General features: G+C 47.9%; 1 protein-coding gene across 1 annotated transcript; it reads right to left on the bottom strand.

Moving 5' to 3' along the window:
• Positions 1-1,801: 1,801 nt before the first annotated feature.
• RBP2 (retinol binding protein 2) lies at positions 1,802-25,297 on the bottom strand. Its single transcript, XM_006190564.2, has 5 exons — positions 25,278-25,297; positions 23,508-23,630; positions 10,394-10,572; positions 3,786-3,887; positions 1,802-2,205 (listed from the first exon to the last, which is right to left on the bottom strand). The coding sequence occupies exons 2-5, from the start codon at positions 23,578-23,580 to the stop codon at positions 2,155-2,157; spliced, it is 405 nt and encodes a 134-aa protein (XP_006190626.1). The 5' UTR covers positions 23,581-23,630; positions 25,278-25,297; the 3' UTR covers positions 1,802-2,154.
• Between the last annotated feature and the right edge of the window lie 591 nt (positions 25,298-25,888).

Here is a 25,888-nt window from a genome sequence, read left to right as displayed (position 1 = left end):
TTTGAATGGGTACCTCCAATTTGACTTCTTCTGAGTTCAGATGCATCTTTGTTGATAAAGAATGATCAATAGAATGAATACAATCAGCCTTTCACACTATATGTGAACCAATTCAGTTACTTCTCATTTGTGAAAGAATACGCTGAGAAAATCCCACCTGGAAAATGGTATTTTGTTCTGTCTCACTGAATGCACATGAAGGAATGAGGGTAGTATTTCCAAAACACCCTGCGAAAGGCCACGCTGCAGGGTGAAGGGGATCCCGAGGTTTAAGGCTTTTCAAGGCTTTAACGACACTAATTCTCACTGTGCATTTCTCAGAAGGGGGTATAGTTCTCAGCATCCCAAAGTTCACTTGAGCAGGAACCTTTTCACAGAGTCTTGAGGGGACTAACATTCCCTAGGATATACTTTGCAAAAGCTAGGATCAAAAATTACTAATAAAAATAACCCTGTACATGTGCAGAATACTTTATAACTAGTCCCCAGTGACCTTGTTCAATGGGATTTTCTTGAGGAACAAGGAAGAGGGTCATTTGAGGCTGCGGTGGGGGGGTCATTCCAGGACACAGGATCTCTGGAGGGGCTCTGGGGAAGCCGAGGACAAAGGGTTCACTTTACCAGTCCCTCTGCTGGGCCCCCGTTCTGCCCAGGAGCCAGGCCTGCACCTCAGGAGGCTCCCCTTCCCCAGCACCCATAGGAGGACCCCCACCTCCCCTAGGCCCCCAGCCGGCATGAGGCCCCCTGGGTACTTCCTTGGATGTGGTATGGTTGTTGGGGAGCACAGCTTGCCGGGAGGCCTGAGTCCTGCCGCCAGGCACAAGCGCTTGAGTCTGGCCTTGGGTCATGTGGGCAGATTACAGCCTCTCTCTCCATCCTCAATCCCATTTAGCACGTTAGGGATCAGTGGTCATGCCCAGCATACCAGAGTGTGCTAATACGAGGTGCTGCCCCTCCTGGGGTGAACCTACTTTACAGAGGCTATGTCTGCCTAATGGTGGGATTCCCGGCCCTACTACAGAGGTAGGAGGAGATGCCTTTGACCTGCAGTGCCTTCCCAGGACCTCATGAATGAGCCACCATGCATCCATCCCTATAACCACTCTGCTGTTCCAGGTGCACTGGTCCATTTGTGTACCTAGCAGGAAAATACAGTGCTGCTCAGAGTAACAACCCTAATGTTCTGGAAGCATCAGGAGACCTTGGAGGTACTGGCCTATCGCTACTTAGCATCCACTCATCTGGACCCCCGGGGTTGTGGAGGGAGTAACTCCACGTAATGACCAGAGCTAGTAGGGACAACACCCTTCCCATGCACCAGGTCCTGTTCCAGGAACTTTGCACATACCAACTTGCTTAATCCTCACAGTAACGCAGTGGAGGAGATGTTATTTTTGTCTTCTCCATCTTATAGAAGAGAAAAACAAGGATAGAGATGCCAAATGATGGTCACCCAGCTAAGAATTGGAGCAGCAGGACTTGAACCCAGGCCATCTGGCAGTGTTTGGTGATCCCTCTGCAGGGGTGCCAGTCTACCCAGGGCTGAAGGGCAAAGGGCTGGCCTGGACCAGAGCAGCTGGTACAGTAGCCCTGCACAGACCTTCAGAGGTAGCTCTATCCAGGCTGCTCATGCAAACTGGAAGACATATGCTTCTTAAAGTAGAATCTTGGAGAAATAAATGTGTTATCCAAAAAAATGAATCTCAAATAGGCAATGTCCAAAAATCAGTAGGGATGCTGTGCTGGTCAGAGAATACAACTCCCCCTACACTAACACAAACAAACAAACAAACAACAAACAAACAAAGCTAAACTAAAAAGCAAAAGCATAAGCCACACAGAAAACCGCCATGCGGGCAATCATTTCTTCTGCTTGGGGATAAAACTGACAGTTCTAGAAATAAAGGGAGATAGATGAAAGGGTTTCAAAGTATGGGAGTGATTTTTGTTTTTTCGTTTAATGCCAGCTTCCAAGGAAGGAAGAATGTGTCTGTCACTGTTACACACGCGTTCTGTTTAAAACCCATCCAGATGCCTTAATGGGCTCTGTCAGGAGTGGGAGGGTCCCCTTGGCTGCTTCCCAAGCCAGTCGGGGAACTCTTTACAGAGAGTGGGGAGTGGGGAGTGCATGCTCAGTAGGCCCCTCTCCGGCCATTACTTCTTCTTGAACACTTGACGGCACACCTGGTCACCACACCTCAGCTCCTGCAACATCAGAAAGCAGGTGAGTGACTAACAGACCAGGCCCTCCTTCTGCACACCCCAGCCCTCTTGGTGTCTGTGAGTTGGGAGGGAGGGGAGCTGGAATAAAGAAGACAATTAGTCATTCTGGGCAAAGTGTGTCTCAGAGACCCAGTCAGCTGGCATGCCCTGCAGGTAGCCGTAATTCGATTTTGACACTTGAATTGAGCTTGAACAACTATAAAAATGAAAAATGCAAAGAAATTACTCTCTTGGGCGGGATTTCTCCCACTCTCGTGATTAAAGCAACATCGCCTAATTTCTAAAAGGCAGCGATGCCACGAAGAAGGGAAGCATCTAGTGGGGAATGTTTGGAAGGCAGGGGCCTGGGGAGGTGCTGGCTGGTGAGCTGTCCCTCCACCCTGTGGATTTCCTGGCCTCTGGTGATTAGGATGTTGGTGGGTAGTGGCACAGGCCATGGCAGGGAGCGGGCTGCAGAAGGGCTCCCCCAGGCCTGCCTGGGCAGACAGGATGCTGCATTTCATCTGGATGCAGGGAGCCCCCAGGTCTTATCTGCATCTTGTGACCCTTTAAAGGAGGGAGAAGAGAAAAAAAATGAGTGTGGGGACAGCCACAAACATCGTTGCAGTTCTCAGTGGATCCATTGTCTTGCCACGGGGACCACTGGGGCTTATACTACAATTAAAAAAAAAATCCATCATCCAAACCAGAACAGGTAGGAAAATTATCAGTGGAAAACACAGTGAATGCCTTCTATTTATCATCAGTTGACCTCACCTAAAGATCTCAGGTGAGGCAAGGCTGGCTCTAGGGCAACCTGTGACCAGAATACTGATACTGGAGCCAGGTACCTGTCTGACTCCACAGGTGAATGAATGAATGAATAAATGGAGAGCCATTCATAGAATGAGCCATTCATTTAACAAATGAGTAACTGAATGCATGAAGGTGTGAAGGATTTTTCACTATTTGACTGCTGGACACATCCATTGTCTTAAAGATTGAAGAGTGAAAAATTAAGCTGTCTAGACAGACTTTATTCAAGGATATCAGCAGTTATGTTCCTTCTGCTCTGTTCTAGTGCCAAATTGACCTAAAATATTTTGGGATCAGGTGAGCATGCCTTATGATAAGAGGCCTGTGCCTGTGGTCTACAGGCATCTCCCAGGCCCGGCTGCCTCCAGGGCATCCCGCCCACAGTGCAACCCCTCTCCTCCCAGGCTCACAGAACCGGGCAGGCCCAGTCTCCCTCTCCTCCAGGGCATCTTAAGTGTCTTCCTCACATTTCTCCCCTGCTGGTCTTTAACAGGTTCCCTGCATTTCTCCTTGGATCGCAGCTTCCTAGCTCAGCATTTTGAACTTTCGTTTTAATTGCAGCCATTCACAGAAAGAGCCATATAGATTTCCTCCTGGAGTCCCCTGAGCCACGCAGGAATGGCTTTCTGACTATATGACCACATGCCTTTGGCTGGAGCTAAGGGGAGGAGGGCAAGGCCATTTTTCTTGTCAAAGCGCCTGGCTAGCTGAACCGGCAGTTTGGTGTAAGCACGCTGGAGGGGAGCTCGGCGGACCCCGGGACTTACCAGGTACAGCTTGTCCCCCTCCACCCACTGCTTCCAGCCACGGTTCTCCTTTTCCCCCTTCTGCACGCAGACAAGGGCATCACCTTCCCAGATGACCAGCGTCTGCAATGACAGGTTTCCGGGCAAATCAAATGTATGGTCCTGACTGGGACTGAACACACGTAAAGCTGCAGTTCCTGCAGCCTTTCCCGGGCTCCTGCTTGCCCGCAGAGCGGAGCCCTCAGCCACAGTCATGCCAAGATCCCCCCAGTCTCATTTTCCACATACAGCCTCCATTCCAGCCACACAGGCTTGTCATGGCTGGTTCTGTTCTCTTTGAAAGCCTTCTCTTCCATTTTACCATGTGGTAAAGACAGCATCCCAGATCAGTGGGAGAAGAGATGATGGATTTAACTATGTCCCCATGTAAAATTTCTGGAAGGGAAAAATACCCCAAAGTCAATAGATAAATAACAAATGGGGAAAAATAATTGTACCACATATCAGATAAACCTGATTTCCTTATCTACAAGGGCTCCTGCAAATCAGTAAGGAAAAGATCATTAATCTAGTAGGAAATTCAACACAGGACACCAAACCAATGGCTGGCAAGGAAAAAACAAAAACTTAGCAGATGGCTTTTAAACATAAGAAAAGATATTCAGTCTTACTCACATGCAAATTAAGACTTTATGTTTAAGATACAATTCAGTCTATAGTCAAGGATTGGATATACATACTGATAACACACCGAGCTAGAGCGGGTGCAGAGACGGCTGGACCCTCAGACAGGGCCGGTGGGCATATAAATTGATAAGAATCCTTTTGCAGGGCAATTTTACATTACATTTCAAAATGTAACATGATGTACACTCTTTGACCTAGAAATTCTACTTCTGGGACTACTCCCTGCAGGAATGACATGGTGAGGACTGCCCATTGTCGGGCAATAACAAAGGCAGGGAAGCCACCTTCCCTGCAGGGGGCTGTGTGAATGGCTCCAAAGCCTGCTTTGTCGTTCAGAACCAGGAGGTGGACCTTCTCCAGGCCCTTGGTTTCCCCCAGGCAGCAGTGCCGACCAGTTAGTAGCACTGGGGAGGCTGCAGCGATGCAGAGCTTGTGCTTGTGTTGACCAGCAGGTTGGAGAAGCCACAAAAGGCTGAACCACAGGAGGCTCAAACCCCTTATGCTAAATTCACATCTTTACAAATTACACACCCACCCCAACTCCTCCTCCTGGTCCCCCTTTTCTCTCACTCAGGAGCATCTGAACTGTCTCTCGGTGGTCCTCAGGGCCACCCACCTCTGTGAGATGGCAGTGAGACGACGCGGCTCCCATCCAGGCAGTGGTGGTGCGTGGGTGCTGCCCTTCCTCACAGATGACCCTGAGGTGAGCGGGGTTTCTTCCAAGCATGTGCAAACCCATTATGCCTCTATGAGCAATATTTAAAAATTTTTTTTCTTGATGTATTTATTTTTTTTAATAGAGTCTATTTTTTTAGAGCAGTTTAGAGCAGAACTGAGTAGAAAACAGAGTTCACACATATTATGTAAAGGACCAGACGTTTGTTTTCCTGGGTATCTGGCAAACCGACTTGCTGATAAATGGACCTGCGGTCTTTTTTATTCACTGTCCTTTGCACCTTCGGATCTGTTTTTGGTACAAAACTGTTTTCTATGGATTGTTAAGTCTACCTATTTCTAAAATAATATTTGACCTTGACCACATTATATATTTTATGTACAGTTTTATTCCTCCTTATTTTACTCCTCAGCCCGTTGCAGTGTTTGTTACAGCAAAGGCCTGAAAGCCTCATAAATTCCGTCAGTGGGCGGCTGGTTAAATGTGGAGGGGTTCGTCCCTGCTCTGTGGCCCCTGAAAGGAGGGGCAGCTCTAACTTATGGAGAAGAGCAGGCTCTGGAGCTCACAGTTCAAGTTAAAAAACAAGGAGTGGAGGAAGGGTATAGCCCAGTGGTAGAGCATGTGCTTAGCACGCACAAGGTCCTGGGTTCAATCCCCCGTACTTCCATGAAAATAAATAAGTAAATAAACCTAATTACTCCCCTCCTCCAAAAAAAAAAAAAAAGATTTAAAAAAAAACAAACAGCAAGGGGCAGGGCCACTGTGCATAAAAGAAGGGGGTGGGGATGTACCTGTATGTTTGCACGTGTTCTCTGCAAGGAGATAAAAGAACCCTTCATAGTGACTGTCCCTGGGGAGGGAACTGAGGTCCTGGGGGCCAGGATAGCAAGGAAATCTCACTGTTTCATGTTTAAACTTTTTAAATTATGTGTATGTATTAATATTTCCCAAGTCAATTTAGCAATAAAATTCTACATGTTTTCTAAAGAAAGTATGTCTCTTACTCCTTTAGAGTCATCTTAAGCCTCACATTATTATTTTTAAAACCTTTAATGGGGGAACAGGGGATAGTGTTGGTAAGGCACTAGATGGTAACTGTCTACCTACCTGTCTGCTTCCTCAGGAGGCTGTGAAAACCCCCAAGTGTCCATCGACAGATGAATGGATAAAGAAGTTGTGGTACACACACACACACACACACACACACACACACACACACAATGGAATACTGCTCAGCCATAAAAGAGAATGAAATAATGCCATTCGTAGCAACATGGATGGATCTAGAGATTATCATATTAATTGAAGTAAGTCAGACAGAGAAGGACAAATATCATATGATATCACTGATATGTGGAATCTGAAAAAAAAAAATGACACAAACTTATTTACAAAATAGAAAGAGACTCACAGACATAGAAAACAAACTTGTGGTTACCAGGGGGAAAAGGGAAGGAGGGGAAGGATAAATTAGGAGTGAAGGAACTATTAACATGTTAAAACCCTCCCCTGCACATCTGTCCTGTAAGAGTTAGTCCAGCCTCCTGCAGCACCCACGCTCCCACTCCCCTCTGGCAACCCCTGAGATGAGGGTCCCCGTGGGGGTGGCTGGTTCCCCTCTCACGGGCTCTCGTGGCTCCTCTCGAAGTCACAAGGACATTATTGGCTCTAACTGCCATCATTGATATCTGCTTTTCCCTGCCATTATTTTTTTCAACTGAGATGTAATTCTCATAATAAAATTCAGTCTTTTATATAGCATATTTGTTTTGAGTATGTTCACAAGGTTGTAAGACCATCACCACTAATTAAATCCGGAACATTTCCATCGCCCCCCTCCAAAGAAACCCCATACCTATTAGCAGTCACACCCATGCCGACCACTTTCTGTCTCTATGGTTTGCCTATTCTGGATGTTTTGTATAAATGACACAACATGTGGCCCTCCGTGGCTGGCTTCTGTCACTTAGCATAATGTTTTGCAAGTTCTTCCATGTCATAGTATGTATCAGTACTTTGTTCCTTTTTATGGCTGCATAATGTTTTGTGGCACAAACATCAGTGGCCTCTTTTAAATTTCATTTTACTTTGGAGCACTTGTGTATTTTTGAAGTGGCTTTAAATCCCCTGAGAAACAAGTCAGGGAACGCAGGAAAGAAGATGTGTAGGAAGGAAGCAGGGGGTCCCTGGGCTCCTCGTGGAAGAGTCAACCCCATAATCAATGTGGTTTCATGGATCCTGCGCCGGGATGACACAGACCTGGGCACCATGGGGACCTGGAAGGCCTCTGCTGTACCCCAAACCCCTCCTCCAAACTGCTGAAAGGGAAGGTTTTCAGAGGGGCTCCTGAAGGAGACCAAGGAGTTGAGAAGTGGCTCCCTGGAGAATGAGAGCATGAGCGAGTATAGGAGTGATACGTACACATGCAAATGCTCATGCGCAGAAAGACACAATCCATGTGTGTGCTCAGTGGGCCACCAAGTGTGGGCGCCAGGAATTCATCAGAGAGACTCACCGCTCCCTGCTGTGCCTCCCCTGCTGAAGCGCTGCAGTCAAGTTACAGGAAGTAGGTAGTGCTGAGGGCACCTGCTCTGTGTTGTGATTCTCATGGGAACAGCCCTTGGCTGGAGACTGGGCAAACTTCTGGGTACTTCTCAGCCCCCACCAGTCTCGTGTTTTTGTGTGTGTGTGTGTGTGTGTGTCTGTCTGTGTATTAGTGTATTAGCTCTGGCTTTTTGCTTCAGGCAAAGCAGAGACCAGATGTGGAAAAGGGGATTATCTCTCTCTGCAGGGCTAAGAGCTGATCCTGGAGAGAGGGTGGGACTCGGAGGGAAGGGAGGGGAGAGGCAGAAAGGGAGGTGTTAACAGAATGAATCTTTGAAGGGTCAGGACAGGTCAAAAGGACATGATTTATTTTAGCAAGAGTGAGTTCCCTCCCATTCAAAGGTGATCAAAGAATGAGTCAGAGAGGACAGGCCGGCTTTTCAACAGCCCACACCCAAAACTGAGAAGCAAGGGCAAAATGAATCATGCTGAACTGATTAGGTTAGAACAGCAGAGGGATGCAAAAGCTCTGAGACAGGCTTTCCATCAGCTCTGGGGTCTGATGCATTGACCCTGCAGCCACTAGGTTCAGAAAAGCCTCGCAGATCCATCTGCCCTGCAGGGAGGGATTCCACAAGGGGCCAGGAGCTTAGGCTCTCCTGCCAAGACCGCTCTGATGGAAGCATTTCCAAAGTGCTTTCCATTTCCCACTTTGCTTTAGCAAGGAGCACTTAACATCATTCAACCCTGACTTGGTGGCTGAGATTCTCAATGGTGCTGGACAACTTGGTTGAGAAATAGAATGTATCCTGCTCTTTTGGCTTTAGAGTCATCATCAAAGAACAAGGATAGCTCTTCCTTCCCACCCTAGGAGAGGAGCCAGAGCTCTTGTCCCTTCCTTTGGGGCAAGAGTTGAGACAGAGTTTGAAAGAGCTCCTGGAAGCACCAGAGAAGAGTGGGGGGAGGGTCCTCCTTCCTTGTGGCACTCTGAGGGGCTGGCTGTCTGCAGGGGCGAGAGCACGGATGCCTGGGCACAGGATCCTCAGTCCGGCCCTCCTCAGCTTGGGAGCCAGGGCAGAGGTCCTGGGGCTGGGTTGGCATAAAGGGAGTGTGTGCTCCGAGGGTTCAAGCTGCCCATTCTCATGTAAACTGCATGGGCTTGCCCTGGACTGTGCAATCCCCAGGGTTCCTGTATGATGCTAAGACTGTGGAACCCTTAGGCATGGCTGAGGTTGGATTTCTCCCTATTCCTGTTTATGGGGACTGACCAAATGTAATTGGATTTGGGAAACCAAAGACGTAGCACTGAGAGTGAACACTGTGACTATCAGTGGCTGGGCTGTGATACCACATGGAGACGGAGGAGGAGAAGGGGACCCGCTGTTAGCCCCGCCTTCCCGCCCCACTTCCCCCTGCTGCTGCCATTCTCTGTCTTATTTACAAAGAGCCCCTCTGGGCCGGGGCCTGCCTCTTCTGCAGACTCCTATTCTCAGGCTTGGTGACCGCTCCCCACGCTGCACTCAGAGCTGTCTGCTTGCTTTCAGGGGCCTCCCTGTATCCAAACCGTTCAAGCAGCTAGAAGCCTGCTGGCCTTTTAATGCACAGAAGATTTCCTCCATTATGTCCTGTGAGTTAAGGCGAGTCTGAGACAGGAGCCACAAGCTTGCCAGAGATTTCTCTAAGTTACCAGGGTTGAAGAAACTCTGACTTCATTTCATCTACTGATTTTTGGGTGCGATTTGCATTGCATTTGTGAAATAAAATTCCTATTTTATGGCAAGGCAAGAAAAAATTTAGACATAAAAAATTCTCCTCTGCCCTTTGGCCTCCTCTCTCCCCGCACTGTGCATTCTGTATCTGCATTATTCATTGACCAAACTTCCCCCATCGGCAGGAATACCTGCACAACCATACAGAGCAATGTTCTCTGAGCCTCAACAAGAAAACTCCTTAAAAGGTAACATTCTTCTTGATATTGTAAGGGATCACATGACCCACCAGGATGGCACTTAGATCTGGATTATATAACTGCCACTAACACATCATTTGATGCACAGCCCACTGTCTCAAAAAAACTTATAAAACTGTGCCTTGATTTCTAATAGGGGGGTCAGGTCTCAGAGCTTTCTGAGATGCTCTTCCTGGGTTATAGTCCTCAGATTTGGCCCTAATAAAATTCTCCATTTCTTTCTTAGATCAAATGATTAATTTTTTGTCGATGCATTTAAAAAATTAAATCAGTTGGGGTCATCTGAAATTGAGATAGTTCATATAAAAACATTAGCTCTCAACATCTCTTGAAAAAAAATTCTAGCAGTGTGAGACCCCAGTCTTCACGTCAATGCTTGACTGGTGCTTTAGCCCCCGGGACAGAGCCATGCGCTCCAGCTGACACCATCACCGTCTGCCCTCTGGTTCCACCCGGCCCTCTTCACTTTGCCTCCCAGGCCCATGTCAGTCTGTGAGTCGGCTTCCTACCCCAGATCCTGGAGAGGTCAGCATCCTTTAATCTATCCTTGGCCGATAATCTTCATGCAGAGCCAGCCTGCCTCTTCCCACTAAACTTTAAGTAACCGCTTATTGCCAACATCATTAAGTCCATTCTGGTCCCCCTCTCCTGAGGGCCTCCCAGGTTGATTCTGTCATCTTTTTTCATTGTGAAGCCCAACAGACAGCCCCTGCACCAAGAGCGAATGAGTGAAAACGCCACTGGGGTCAGTACCTTAACATTCCGGTTGTCCAGACCCTTTGTGTACTCGTCAAACTCCACCCCGACCGTGAAGTCTACGTTATAGTTACGGAACGTGCTGTTGGTTTTTGTCTTGAAATTATCACCGTCTTGCTCGATGATCTTGGTCTGAATCAGATGGACGGCGATCTTGCGGGTGGCAAAATCAATATCTGTTGGCAAAGGGAGTGGTGGATGTTATGATGTGCTCGGCCAGACTCATTCATTTCTCTAACAAGGTCAGACATTCAGGACCAGAGACGTGGGTCTCAGGCAGGCCATCTTTCTCTGCTTAAGTGGGAAGCAAGGGTTGTCTTGCATGTGGCCGTTTTGGATATCTCTGTCAACTGCTGGGAAACCTAGGGTTTCTGGGCACCTCCTCAGGAGCCCTGATGGGAGTGGGGAGGTAGCAGGCAGGGCTCACCCCGAGCTGCAAATCCCTGCTGTGCATGCGTAACACACACATGCACACACACTCACATGCACACACCCCTCCACCACAGCAGCCCCCATTCTGTTTGACATATTGGTTTCCTCCTAAGAGTCTGCTAAACAGAAGACTTTATGGTTTAAAAGGAAAGACACTGTTTAAAAACAATCAGTCTAGATCATAGGTAAAGACGGAATTTTGTTAATGTCCATAGCAGGGCAGTATATGTACAAACTTCCATTTTGGGGGGAGGGGCAGTAATTAGATTTGTTTATTTATTTAGTGGAGGTACTGGGGATTGAGCCCAGGACCCCAGGCATGCTAAGCACGTGCTCTACCATTGAGCTGTACCCTCCCTGCTAAACTTCCATTTTTACAGCAGACTGGGCAGCTGTTCTTCTAGACTATTCTGCCTTCTTCATGGCCCCCCAGCACAGCTCAGGCATATTCCAGACACTTAACAGACACTTGCTCAGAGATTTCTTTTGCTGTTTTTAAGGAAAAGATGAATAATTATTTGTATTTTTATTATGAGAAATTTCAAACAAACCAAAGTACAGGGGAAAGTACAAGGAGCCGAGCACACTCATCACCCAGGTTCAACAATTATCAAATTTTTGCTGCATTCACTCTGCTTACATCTTTTCTTTGCCTTGATATTTTAAAGGGAATCTTTTTTTTTTTTTAATTGAAGTATAGTCAGTTTATAATGCGTACTCAATTTCTGGTGTACAGCATACTGTTTCAGTCATACATATGCATACATATATTCCTTTTCATATTCTTTTCCATTATAGGTCACTACAGGATACTGAATATAGTTCTCTGTGCTATATAGTAGAAGCTTGTTTATCTGTTTTATATATAGTAGTTAGTTCAAAGGGAATCTTATTCATTTCTTAGAGACTGTTTAGTGAGTAAAAGGGAGCATGCCTTTCAACAGAGTGTTTCATTTCCTCAGCTCTGCATTTTACAGCAAGAAGCTAAGTGCTGAGCCCACCACCTCCTGCTAACCTCTGGTTGTGCATAAATTGTCCCCCAAGCCAAAATTTCACTGTCTGGTGGAACAGATGTAGAAACAGAGGATAGTTCTGAAGCTACTAAATTTCTCTCCTTGCTACGAACATCTTTAAGCTTTTGGTCTCTTCCCAGATTGTATTTGACATTTGACCCCCTTTATGCCTGTGAATTCTCCAGGTGACTTTGGATGCCAATCTAAATCTTTGTTTTCTAGAATTCAGTCTGTAAGATTTCAAAAATACTGAGATTGAGTCTATCATAACCCAAGGTAAGAATGACCTCAGGAGGAAGGACAGTTCAGAGTCACTGAGTGCTGTTTCTTGGAGAATTCCAGGCCCATCTGTGGTAGATAGGTGAGTAAGCTTCACACTGTGCTGTCTGGTGGGGGAGAAATACCATTGAGCCCATGAGGAGGACCAGCAGCTCCCAACAGTTCATGGAGCTCCTGTCAATTTAGAGAATGGACGTCTCCGATGGTCACATCCCCACCCCTTCTGCTGCCCTGCCATGGTAGCCAAGCATCATTCCACCCACCCTCTCTCCCCATATCCTTGCTGACTCATTTCTTTCTGAATCCCTCTTTGGTCACTGTCACTTTCCTTTTCCCAAAAGACCAAGAAGAAGCCCAGGCTGGACCACAACAGAATCTGGGAAGGATCCTGGATGGTTTTTTGGATCCTAAAATGTATAAAGCCTGCTTTTATCATAAGGGAAAAATTTCAAGTAATATCAGGCAGCCCAGAAGGTCAAAGGCTTACCTGTATCCTAAGTTGAAAAGAGAAATAGGTTCAAATTGGCATGAGCTGTTACGTGTATGCCAGTGCCTTGCTCAATTATTGTTCACGACTATTGGTTGAGAACCTGCCACATCTGAGAATTCACCAGTGGGTCCCAGAGCTGGCCACTGATCAAGATCACCTGGGAAGATGTAAAAAGTACAGATTTCTGGGCCTTATCTCAGACCCAGAATTTCTGGGTGGTTTTAGACCTTTCCTCATCGGCGGCTGTTTGGAGGAAGACTTCAATAGTTTAAGAAATTTGAAAGTCACTATTTAAGCACCTACTCCCCATGTCATAGGGGATGACACGGAGGCCCAGAGAGGTTAGTGACTTGTCTCAACGTACACAGTTGAAAAAACAATCACAAAATTTCGATAATTGGATGGATGCACAGAAGATCAAGTTGGGAGGCCAAAACAGTGGTTTTGACCTTGAGTAACCAAGGTAGAGCCAAGAAAGTAAAGAAAGAATTTATGGAGGAACATAGGAGCTAGGTTTTAAGTAAGGTGACCCCAGGGCCATGCTGTGTGGACCCATGGTAATATTTGGGGTGATAGTTAAGACATACTTTGGAACGAATCAGGAATGGTGCCCCATGGTGGAACCTCCCTTGGGAAACTTCACTCACTTCATTCTCCCAAGAAAACCACGAGATAAGTACTATCTCCATTTTACCAATGAGGAACCCATGTCACTGCCATGAGTTATAACCCCCAAAATTCTTAAAAAGCGGGGGCAGTGCTCATGGTCAATTAAGTTTGGGAAATGAGGAATTAAATCCAGGCTCATTGTTGCACTGAAGAGGTTCACAGAGCCTTTCATATGGGAAAGATGCTTTGTGACTCTAAGAGCAGGACGCAGGATGCAGCCTTTGCCAATCTCTGGGGACATAGAACTCTCCATGGTGGGACATCCAGCTGGCCAAGGGTTCCACAGGACACGATACACAAAGGGCTGACAAAAACCCCTTCTGAGACATCTCTCTCTGTCACCTGGGCCCTGCAATTACAGAAATGTCTCCTGTTTAATTTTTTTCCCTTTAAGGCAACTGCTGGCCTGTTTGGAAAGGAAAAGACTAGCAGGACCAAGTAGTCAAGTATTTCTGACCTAAAAATGAATCCTTCCATAAAATTGCTAAAAAGCTGCAAAAAAAAAAAAAAAACAAAAAAAAAACAAAAAGTCACCCCCACTCCAGTTGGTATCAACACATGCTCATCTTAGGCAGAGGCTGACATGTCACACTCCAATTCGCATCTCTGTCCTTCTGCCCCAGAAACACAGCCTAATGACGCCTGTGTGTCTAACTTCGGTCCCATCACCAGACACTAGGGTCCAGATCTGGAAGCAGCAGAGAGCAGTGGCCGGATGTGGGACTAGTATTAACTGCATCAGGCTATTTGGAGGATTAAATGTGATGGTATCTGTGAAGAGGTCTGCCCAGTGGCTGGTGACTTATGGTAACAGCCCCACTAAATGGGAGCTGTTGGTATCCTCATAATTAACCCTCTGATCTCGCAGGCTGGTTTCCTTGGAGTCCTCTGCATTTTCTGGGATGCTCCCTGTGTATCTGCCCCCTGAATCCCCGCCCCTCTCCTCCCAACCCTGGCCTTGACTTCTTGAGTGTTCTGCCCTCTCTTGCCTCCTTCCTCACCTGCTTTCCAGGCCACATGTTTTCACCCTCCCTGCTCCCAAGACACAACCTGGCATTTTCCTCTGACTTTTTCATGGGGTTTATTGTTCTCATCTCCAAAGTCTCACCTCTATGGGGACAAGGACAATGTTGCCTCTTTGCTCTGTGTGCCCCATAGAACCAGGTCCAGGCCTGGGCACACAGTAGGAGCTCAGAATACACCTGTGGATTGGTTAACGTGGGCACTGTGGTCTAGGACAGCGCTTCTCTAAGTGAGGCCCCTGGGCTGGCACCACCACAGCATGGGGGAAGCTCTTAGAAAAGTGAATTCTGGGATCCACCCTAGCCCTCCTGCAGGGGGTTGGGCCCTTCTTGTTTTTCACAAGCCTTCAGGCAATTCTGTGCAGTGGCTCAGTTTAGAACATCTGGTATAAAAAAGCGCTGGGTCAGATCTGGGTATAAATCCCGGCCCTGATTTCCTAGCTGTGATGACTTCAGAGAAGTCTCTTTCCCTTTCTGAGCCTCAGTTTCTCACAGTAAATTGGGGAAAGAGTGCTCATCTCATAGGGTTATTTATGTAAGGATTCAGTTTAAATGATGGTAAAATGCTTTGCACAGTGCTGAGGAGCTGGTGGGTATTTGATGCATGCTGGCCTCCACCCCTTGGCCTTTTCTGCTCTGGTCAAACTGGCCAGATCAGCATTCAGTCTGGAGTGAAATATTCGGGTCCTATTTACGCATCTCCACAGCCACCTGCCACTCCAAGCCGTCCAAGGGTCCTGGACTCTGAAGGGACAGTCAGAACAGTGGCTGATCCGCTCTCTCCTCACATAGCCCTGACCTGTCACACAGGCGTTTCATCCAGCCTGGTCAAACCTCTCTCATGTTGACCAGTTCCCTCACTCCATCGTTTGACCAAAGGGTAGAAACAACTTCAGTTCCTGCTCTAGCCCTCTGAGCTTAGTGAGGTCCACGCTGTGCTAAACCACACCTGAGCCACAGTTAGGAGGTGAGGAAAGAAACCACAGGTCATGTGCTATCCAGATGAAACAAAGGGAGGGTACCAGGCAAAACTACAGTTGACCCTTGAATGACATGATTTGAACTGCAGAGGTCCACTTACATGTGGGTATTTTTCATTAATAACCATAAAACTACACCACCTGTGGTTGGTTAAATCTGCAGATGCAGAGCTGTAGATTTGGAGGAACTGCGTATATATGGAGGGCTAACCATAAATTACATGTGAATTTTCGACTGCACGACGGGTCAGCACCCCTAACGCTCTTCCCCGACCCCCAGTTGTTCAAGGGTCAACTGTACTAAGGAAGAATTGGGAATTACAGAGAAACTTAGAACTCTAAATTTAAGCAGTCCTCAGAAAGCAAGTCTATTTTTACTCCACAAATGTGGAAATCATAGCCCAGAGAATTTAAGTGACCAATTTAGAATTACCCAGCTAGGATAGCGCTCCTGACAGGATGCCTACAAATATGTTCTGTTTATCATTCACAATTAAGTCTCCTCTAACACATTATTGCTTGTTCCTCATTGCTTAGAGAGGTACATAACAGCTAAAAATGTCTATTGCTGAGAGAACTGGTTTGTCCTGGAAACCGTCCGCAGTCAATCTTTCTGGCCAGAGCCAGGGAATCTTATTAGGAGTTCTATGCAGATTGAATTAAGCATCGCTTCTTCTCCGGATTGAAAAATGGCTTGGCCGCTTGGCCACCCTTTACCATGTGCACAGGCTAGTTAATCATGTCACCTCTGCTCCACCGTGGGGAAGGGAACCAAACATTCTGTTGGTGCATTTCGTGGTATTTCTAATCAAAAGGAAAGGTTTAACTGTAGTGGTCAAATACAGAGGCATACACATACAGATTCCAAAACCACTTCTTGGTATTTTGCAGGGAAAATTATTTTCCTCATACGGTATTTTAACACCAGGGTTATCAAATATGTTTGATCTGCTTTCCTGGATTAAAGGTATCTCCAAGCCTGATTTATAGCCAGGTGAAATGAATTTCTATCTCAGAGGAAAAGGTCCAAAGGCAAGCTATTTCTGAATAATATATATGGCTTGTAGCTGCTGCAGAAGGGGGAAAAAAAACCTAACAACACTGAAGTGACTTTATTAAACCATACTTTTCATAACTGCATTTTGAACAATGCAAGCCATAAAGTTGAAATATGAGTGTGCTCCTCAACGCTAAAACGCTTTGTAATGTGCTTGTGGAAAAAGCTAAAGTTGTAGGCTAAAAGGGCAGGCGCGCTTTGTAAATTAAAGAACAGACATGCACACGTATTCATCACATGAAATCTGAGACCTCTTCCAAGTGCAGCGGCCATGGGCCTTGAACCTGGACTCCTTAACTCACAAATCATCAGCACTCAGGCGACTGTGAGAAGCAGAGTGCAAAGGCAATCTTCTGCATCTTTCCATGCCATTTCCTCCCCTGCATAACATGAGGGAGGAACTGGACTTGCCGTGTCTGCCTCTTCCTCTCTCACCTTCACGGATGTCTCTGAATATGTTCAAAATTTTTCCTCAGCCAGCAGAGGTGGGCTAGAGACCCTGGGATGCCTCCCTGCTCCCCTGTACTTTTCACCTCCCCACCCACAGTCTAGTGCTCGCCATTGGAGTGAGGGTCAGAGTGGAGGGGCTGCCGGAACACGTAAGGGGAGACCCATAGGAAGGGACCAAACTTACCTTCACCGGTGCTTTTCCCACCACAGCACTGTCCCTATTTGAAAGTCCAACCAGATGCCACACAGTTCAAGGAAAGACTTTGGCAAGTGTATAACTTCACAGATTTGTGAGCCCTAACAGGAATCCAAATGTGGTGAAACTAACTCTTCCTTGGGTCAGCATTCATTCATTAATTTCTACCCAGGGACTCGGAGTGACTCCCTTGCAATGTTTCTGAGGGTCCTGCCTGTCTACTTTGGAGGTCCCCAACCTGACGAACTCTGCTCAGAATGAAGCTCCCCCTCCCCTAACCTCACTACTTAGTACCCACGCCTGGAACAGTGCACTGACCACTGCTTGGGGGTTAGAAGCAGACAGACTGGGCTCCTGTCTGAGCAACACCATTTTCCAGCCACAAGTGACCCCAGGAAAGTTCCTCCACTTCTCTGGCCTTCAGATTCCTCACTCCTTAAAATGGCAGGCATTCCTTTTGCTTTATCCATGACGATACCCTGAGCTCCAGATCGTCTATCCAGATGCCAATTTTAATACTCCACTTGGATGTGTCATGGGCATCTGAAATCAAATATGAAAATCAGAATTCTTAATGCACTCCCCCGTGCCCAGCACCTTGGTCCAAACTCACTCCTCCCCAGTGTCTTCCCACTGTCAGCCGATGGGGTCACCATCTCCCAGCTATTTGGACCTAAGCCTGGGGGCCATCTTCACTTCTTCCACGTCCTCTACCTTCTCATCCATCTGCAAGCCCTGTTGGCTTTATCTCCAAAATATACATTGAATCTGTCCTCTGTTCTCCAGCCCCTGGCACTGCCCCCGTCTGAGCCACCATCATTTCTAGCCTTAACAACCCAGCAGCCTCCTTAGTGGGCCTCCCTGTTTCCAGGCTTGCCCTCCTGTGATGCATCCTCCACACTGTACCCACAGTGATCCTTAAAGAATGTAAGCAAGGTGGATTAAGTCTGCCCATCATAAGGCCTGACCTTCCCCTGTGTTCACCACACCCCCAGCACACCAGCCTTCTGTACGTTTCTTAAACACACCCAGAGCCTTCACACTCACTGTCCCCTGTGGCGGGAACAACACTTCTCAGCGTTCAAGCCTCAGCTCCCGTGTCACCTCCTCAGACAGCCTTCCCTGACCGCCCATCCCTTTCCATGCAATAATTCCTTTTTATTTCCTATAAAGCACTTACCACTACCTGAAATCATCTTAAACTATTACCCTCTCTCTCTTCCGCTAGCAAGCACACTCCATGGGGGGCACGGAACTTGCTGCCTCGTGTACTACCCTGTCACCAATGCCTGGAGCACTTCTAGACATGTGGTAGGTGCTCAGTACATTTGTGAAAACTGAATTAATTACATGAAACAATGTATATAAAGCTTGTGATAGCAGATGCTTCTCATGGCATGAGAATTGTTTGTGCATGTGCTCACCTCTGATGCTAGACTGTGGCTCCTCACAGTCAGGACAGGATTTTCAACATGGTGGGTAACCAGGAAATATTTCCTGGCAAAGACCACTCAGGTGGGAGCTGCCTGATTTCAGCCTCTGAGGTCAACACCTTCTTGTGGAATTTTCTAGAGACCCACTAGGACATTTTGCAGTGGCCCCTGCTCTCCTGAGTCTGTGCATGTTCATTTCAGTGAAAAGCTGGTCTTCATAGAAGATGATTCTCATCTTTTGTGAATTAAGACTGGGATTTTTCCATTGTAAAATGACTATAACTCAATTAAAAATATAAAAACAAACAAACAAACAAAGACTGGGATTTTTCCTAATCTTTACAATTTATGGAATCAAGATTTCCTAAAAGATGTCTAAATTTAACATTACCTGAGCGCTTTTAGAACACACGCCTTCTGTTACACATCCCTGTCTCCCTGATTCAAGTTACATGGTGGTGTGTCATTTTCTAGGCTCGTTCCCCTCCTCTTCACCACTCAGTCACAAATCTGGTCTGCTTCCTGCTCTGGACCGCCCCCTGGCCACCCTTCTTGGCACTGTGCTTGCATCTTCCTGGGCCACTGCAACCACTTCATTAGTTCTCTGACATCTCTGCCCATCTGTTCACGCCCTGGCTGTCAGAGTGAGTGCTCACGGCCTCTCTCTCTTCCTGGGACCCTCTCCTCATATGACGTCCTTGGGTGATGTTCACACATGGTGGCACACCGCTTCCAGATCCGGCCCTGCACCTTTCTGACTCTTCTTCCCACCCCCTCCCTCTTTTGCACGTCGCTCCGTGGCAATTCAGCTTCCTGCGCCCCTGCCCACACACACTGGCCTGACCTTGGCACATACTGTCTATCCCTGTGTGGAGCACTCCTCTCCTTCCTTCAAAACCCCACTTGGAAGTACTCAGAAAGTCTTCAATGACCAACATGTCTACTGTAGCTCCCTCCACCACCACCACACACACATTTAAATTATGCACATTTCAGATATGACATCCATCTAGACTGCAGAGTGATCACCACCACAAGTCTAGTTACCATCAGTCACCACACTGTGCACACACCTCCTGCTACTGTTGTCCTCTTGTCACTGTAGCCCTTCCAAGCCCAAGGGACGGAACCACCCACTGTCCCATCTGTGGCAGATTATACTTTCTTAAATGGCTACAACTCCACCTCTCATCCTACATGCTGTTCTTACAATGTTTGGAGAGGCGGGGTCTAGGCACCGTCCTCTTGAATGCGGGTGGGCTCATGACCGCTTCACCCAACAGAAGAGAAGAGAAGGAATGCCATGTGACTTCTGAGTCTGGGTCATAACAGGTCATTCAGCTGCTGCCTTCTCTCTCTTTGGACACAGCCAGAGTGCTGTGAGGAGACCCAGGCCACATGGGACACCACATGTGGACACACGCAGTACCCTCAGCCCTGGCGGAGGGCTCAGCCGCTGGCCGGCACCAACAGTGGGCACAGGAGCAAGGAAGCCTTCAGGATGGCTCTGGCCCCAGCCTAGCTGAGCCTGGTCAGCTCCCAGAACTGTGAGACACCATCATAAAATCACTGTATATAATAAAATCAAGCCACCACATTTTGGGGGTGATCTGTCGCACTGTCTTAGGAAACAGGAACCCAGTTGGTACACAGCTATAACCTGACTGTCTGAGCCCCTCAAGAACAGAGACAGAGCCTGGCCTGCCTCAGATGGCGCCATCCCTCTCTTCCACGGGTGACATCTAAAGGTTTGATAGAGAAGTTGAATGACTTCCCCCATGTCTGTGCAGGGCTGGCCTCACTCCCGAATGGACTCCTCCAGTGTTCTGCCAGAGCACGGAGACCTCACTTTTAGATCTGCCCTCCCCCAGCTGCCCTTTAAATTGAAGACAGCTCCTGCGTTCCCCGACCCCACCCAAAGGAGGATCTCAGGACGGGACAGATTCCTCCAGGTGGAAGAGTTCCCCAGCTGCTTTCCTCACTGTCAAGAAAGAGTCTAGGGCCTCGAGAAACACCAAGTGTCTGAGAAGGCAGAGAAGAGGTACCATTGACCCTTGGCCCCCACTCTCTGAATTGCTGATGACTTTGATAATTTGGGGCCAACCCAAAGGTTGCTGTGACGTGTGTCGGTCTGTCGAGGCTGGCAGCCAAGTTGTTTGGGGAGGCTGGATGTGGAGCAAGTCACTGGCTGGTGACAAAGCCATTTTGCTGCCCAGACCTACATCTCAACAGGGGTGTCTCCTTCCTACGGAACCAGCCACCAGGCCCACAGAGAAAGCCACCTCCCAGTGCTAGGGATTGACGTCTGAGAAAGGGATGGCTTCTTGGCAGGGAACGGAATTATATTTAGTGATATTTCCATATCTGGGGATTTGGGAAGATCCCCACATACGTTCTTCACAAATGCTTTGTGCCCCAGCAGGCGAGGAAGGAAACTTCATTGACTTGTCATTGTTGACAGAACAACCCTCGTATGGCAGGGTGGATGTGGAGGAAATTGTACAGATCTGCTGGGTTGTTTTTAGCAGATTTAATTGTGGGTCCAGCCCCACTCAGCTGCTTCCAGCTGAGCCCTTGAGACCTGTCTTCAGTCACTGCCAGTGCCTGCCTGCCCCACTTGTGTCCCCACTGTGGGCAGGCGGGAAGGGTCAGGTGTCCTGTCTCCACGGTGGGAGGAGGACGCTGGCTGAGGCGTTTCTGCACAAAACATCATGGATTCAAGCTGGGGCAAGTCCCTGGGGGCGCTGGGACACAGTAGGCCATCGGCAGCTGGGCAGACCACGGCACCAAGCACATCCACGTTCGGCGGTTAGTTACTACCACTTCCTATGGTATTAACCTTCATCGGGAAGGCAGTGAGCCTGTCCCCCTACACTGCAAGTACAAAGAGGTCAAGCCATTTGCTCATTAAAGTGAAACTGATGTAGGATGATGTTGAATTAGAAGTTGTGACTGAAGCTCTAAGAGACAATAGGTGTCTGACACCAAAGAGAACGGGAACGACTACTCACTCCAAAACCGTCTAGACAGAGTCATCCAGACATCCCATTCACGACCCAAGCAGCCCTCACCCACAGCGATGGTGGAAATTGGCGTGAAAGAGTCCAGAAGGAGGCGGGTTTTAGAAAGAGGAGTTTTTGGAGAGAGCCGACAGTGTGCCCTGCATCCTAGCATCCCCCCAGAGGGAGAGGCGAGGATACCAGGAGTGCTTGCCTCTCCCCTTAAGCCTAGAAAGAGGAGCTCCAGGCACCCACCCTGCACAGCTGAAAACTGAAACTTGACTTTTCACCTGAAGTCACCATAGGACTTTTCATTATTTATTTTATTTCATTTATTTTATTTTTTTATCGGCAGCATTGGGGATTGAACCCAGAACCTCATGCATGCTAAGCATGCACTATACCACTGAGCTATACCCTCCCCCCTTGATTATTTAATAATAAGCAGGAAAAGACACAAAATTGCTTTCTGATTATATTCCCTGAGTCTGGCTTGATCAGCTTACGGCTGAAAGCTTGCAACCCCCAAAGAGCTCTTGTTAAAGTGTTTTTAATTGTTCAAATCAACCACCACATCCAACATGACCTGGAGAAACAGGCAAGACTGGTGTTATTATCTCCATTTGGCGGATGAGGAGGCTGGTTTAGAAAGGTGAAAAAACTCCTTCAAGGTCAGAGAGCACACCCCCGCTGGCCCTCCGGCTTGGTGTCCTCCTCTGTGTGATTTTGTTCAGAATGCTATCTGGTTCTGAGCTCAGCTCCAGAACATCTCCCCAGGGTTAGAAGCAGGATTCCATTTCCAGCCTCCCTCAGGGTACTAAAAGCAGAGGCACCAGGGACAGGACTCTGGTAGGAGGACTTTGCCTCCTTCCTCCACTCCCAAGTACATTGGTAAAATTCTGGTAGCTGAGAGGGAAAAAAAAAGCTATTCAGTATTGGAAACGGTCTAAAGAACAAGAAGAAAGCACCAGTCTCCGTAAATTGCAAAACATGTCACATGAGCTCTCTTTGCTCCTTCACATGGTAGAAATTCATCCAACTAGAAGGGAATTGAACAGAAAAACCCATGATTCCCATTCTTTTCTTTTTCTTGATTTTTTTAAAGATGGAGGTTCGGGGGATCGAACCCAGGACTTCACGCGTGCTAAGTGTGCACTCTACCACTAAGCTCTACCCGCTCTCCCATGATTCCTGTTCTTGGTGAGACATCATCACGTCCGAATTACCAGGCCTCCAACCCGGCCCACAGCCATTTTTCTCACGCTTTGCAAGGGAAGTTCCAGCTGGGAACTCCTCATGCGGAGGGATCTAAAGCGGGCGAAGGTGGTCAGGAGGCTGTCGGGATGACTGAGGACAGGCAGGCAAGGCTCCTCGTCCTGGCCCATGATAGCGGCCCCGCAAGTGAGGTCCCCTCTGTGGGCCCAGTTCCTCCAGGTTCGTGTGTTTCCTGACAGCCCCCCAGGAGACTCAACTCTGGACACACACTGATGGGAACCCCTGGCCTGGGGTCTAGTTCAGAAGTCAGATGAGCAGTGAGTTGTTTGAGCTACATGATGAAAGCCTTTCCTGGCCTTCAGTGGGCCTGACTGTCTCTAGGCTGAGAGATTTGTCAGGCACTCCTTTCCTGCCTCCCCACTACACGACCAACACAAGAGCGAGGTAGGGGTCATCTGTGCACAATAGCAGGCCCAACTGGTCATCAGAGAGATGGTGATCGTGAGGCAGAGGAGCTACTGCAATTTCCTCTTAAGTCTGGCTCTCCTCACGTGTGCACGTGTGTGTGTGCACATGTGTGCGTGGAAGTTGTTTGTGCATGTGTGTGCATGCGTATCCTCTACTCGGTGAATCTTTTCTGTGTGCCATGTACTGTGCTAAGGACATTCTAGACTTAATCTCATTTATTATTGTTTCCAATTCACCAACGAAGAATCTGAACCTTGGAGAATGAGTATGAGTTGCCTGCTATCACACAGCTGGGGACTGAGAGGTGAGGCTTGCACACGGGCCTGTGGGATCCCAAAGTGGCAGGAGGATCAGACCCCAGTCCTTCGGATGTTGCCCTCCCTCCCCCAGCCCTGGCCTTCCCCTTACCCAGAGCCTTCATGTAGCCTTCAAAGTTGTCATTACTCTCCATCTCCCAGGTTCCATTCTGGTCCCTCGTCATGGTGGTGGCCTCTGGTTACCGTGGGTGTGTGGTGGGTGTCAAGGAGCAGGCTGCAGGGTGAACGGGTTAGAATGCGCTCCTTTTATAGTCTGGCGGACCAGGTTTATGGCTTTGAAGATAACAAGCTCAAAGTTCACAAGCACAGCATGAAGAATTTTCCTTTCCTTTGCAAAGTTCAGCAGGACTGCAAGCAACACACGTCCAAAACCTGGTATGGCCATGCATGGGCGTCCCAGTGAATTCCATCACATGCAGGGCCCCAGAGCAGCTCTTTTCGGCTGGCTGGGCTCCCACAGAGTCCCTGACCCCACACAGAACACTCTGCCCAGCACTTGAGGAAAACAAACACTCAGTGCCCACTCTACATACACAACAGGCCACCAACCCCCAGGCCTCAAACCTGGAGTCTGTCAGCTGTATAACCAACACTTTCGGCCTAGCTGGTGAAGCCAAGAAGATGGGAACTGACCCCTGTGGGGCGCTCCCCTACTCTGTGCTGGGGAGAGGACATCCTTCATCTTGTTTTCTCACAAGACCTCTGAGTTCTGTTTAACCATCTCCATTTTACAGAAGAGAAAGGCACAAGGTGGTTAAATCATGTGCCTAATGACAACCGGTTAGTGGCCGAGCAGGGATCCGAGCCCGCGTCTGTCTGGCACCAAAGCTCTTTCATTAACAGTATGTTAAGGTCAGCTTGGAAAGGGGGTTGGAGTTTGACTTGAGAACCTGATGCTCATTTGCTTCCCAGGAAGGTACCCTGAGAGCCTCCGAGCAGTGTGGGGTTACCCTAGAAGAGTGTGTTCTAGGAGCGTGGATCTACTGAATGCAAGCAGGGCCCAGAGGAGGCCAGAGGGACGGCAACATGGTAGGGGGAGTCTGCTTTAGACTCCAGGAAAAAGCTGAAGATCACCTTGACCAAGGAGGGGGGCATGGCTGGCATTTGGACTCTTGGTTCAGGGCTGTTCTTCACACTGGTTATCCCAGTGGGTCAGCAGATAGGTTGGCTTACTTTTCTGACACGTGGTTCTGAGAGGTGGGGCCTGAGCAGGGGCCTCTACACAGAGCGGAGGTGTGGGCTGAGATGGATGCATCATGAGTCCCCACAAGTGAAGCCAATTTTAATTATGACACTTTGAAGCTCTAATGGACATATTCGTGTGCTATGAAATCTAAGCAAATGGTTCTGCTGTGTATGGTCTGAGGGTATAAAACAGCACATTTATTTTTCAGTAAATATACTGGAGTCAGAAATACCCATTGTGAAAAATGGCCCAGCTGCTGTCAAAAGACCAATGTAGGATAAAGGGAAAAGAGGAATTAAGGACACCTACAGTACAAATGGAAAATGAATGAAAGCAGCAGAAGTGGACAGACAAGGAGCCTTGGACTTCATCCTTTGAGATCTAGCCAGAAGCTGCTGTAGGCTGAGCACTCAGCCTCCTGGGTTGGAGAGGCATGTATTCCTCTCCAGGTTCAGATTCCTATCCCCAGCTGAGTCCCTGATAGATCTCCCTTGCAAGAAAGTTAACAAAAAGCTTTCTGGTAGGAGAGGAGGTTGGGGGCAAGAATGGGTTTGCTAATTGCAATAAGCCAGGGACTTGGATGTTAATGGATGTGGTGGGGTGGGGGTGGGGGCAGCAGTTACCCTGTGTAAAGCAGGAAGTAGAAACTGTGATACTCGCATAAAGCCAAAATACCTGATGGACTAGTGCCTCAATGAGAGTGTGAAATAGCCAAAATCCACCTAGAGACAACGAGAAAGTTTGTTTATTTGGCCTGGTTTCTATGTAAGTTAAAAAAAAAAAGTTCTTCCCTGGTGCGACTGGTTTGGGTATTGAATTTATGCTTCCTGGTAGCCAATATATTAAAATAAATGGAGTCTTGAGCTTGTAATACTTACAGGCTGCTGGCAGGAAGTAAATGTAAAAACTGTCTGTTAGGACACACCCTCCAACCAGGCCAAGCAGGCTTCCTGTGATGAAGCCATACCAGATGAAGCTCATAATCCCAAATTATAAAACACACAGGAAAACAATCCACCAGAAAGTAAGCATCAGCAGAGACATGTAGTCAAATTAGGCTTCTAAGAGCTTCAGATAATAACAACAATCAGATATAAACTAGGCAGCGCCCGGCTTTGCTTTAGTTTTTATGTAACTTTTGCTGCTTCTCCACCTTCGATCCCAGAAGGCAGGCCCAGGAGAGCAGGAGCTTACAAACTGTATACCTCCCAGGGCCACAGGGATCAAATTGCTCTGGCCCGGAAGGGGCTTATTGGCAGCTATCTTGTCCTCCAGCCTCCCCACCC

Source organism: Camelus ferus, chromosome 1, assembly GCF_009834535.1.
Source record: "Camelus ferus isolate YT-003-E chromosome 1, BCGSAC_Cfer_1.0, whole genome shotgun sequence".
Lineage (NCBI taxonomy): Eukaryota > Metazoa > Chordata > Mammalia > Artiodactyla > Camelidae > Camelus > Camelus ferus.
This window is presented reverse-complemented; position numbering and strand designations above follow the sequence as displayed.

Coding starts and splice junctions, on each gene's coding strand:
- RBP2 (XM_006190564.2), bottom strand. CDS start 23,580: ATGACGAGGGACCAGAATGGAACCTGGGAGATGGAGAGTAATGACAAC. Junction 10,573..23,507: donor AGGCTACATGAAGGCTCTGG/GTAAGGGGAAGG, acceptor CTTTGCCAACAG/ATATTGATTTTGCCACCCGC. Junction 2,206..3,785: donor AGGGGGACAAGCTGTACCTG/GTAAGTCCCGGG, acceptor CTGATGTTGCAG/GAGCTGAGGTGTGGTGACCA.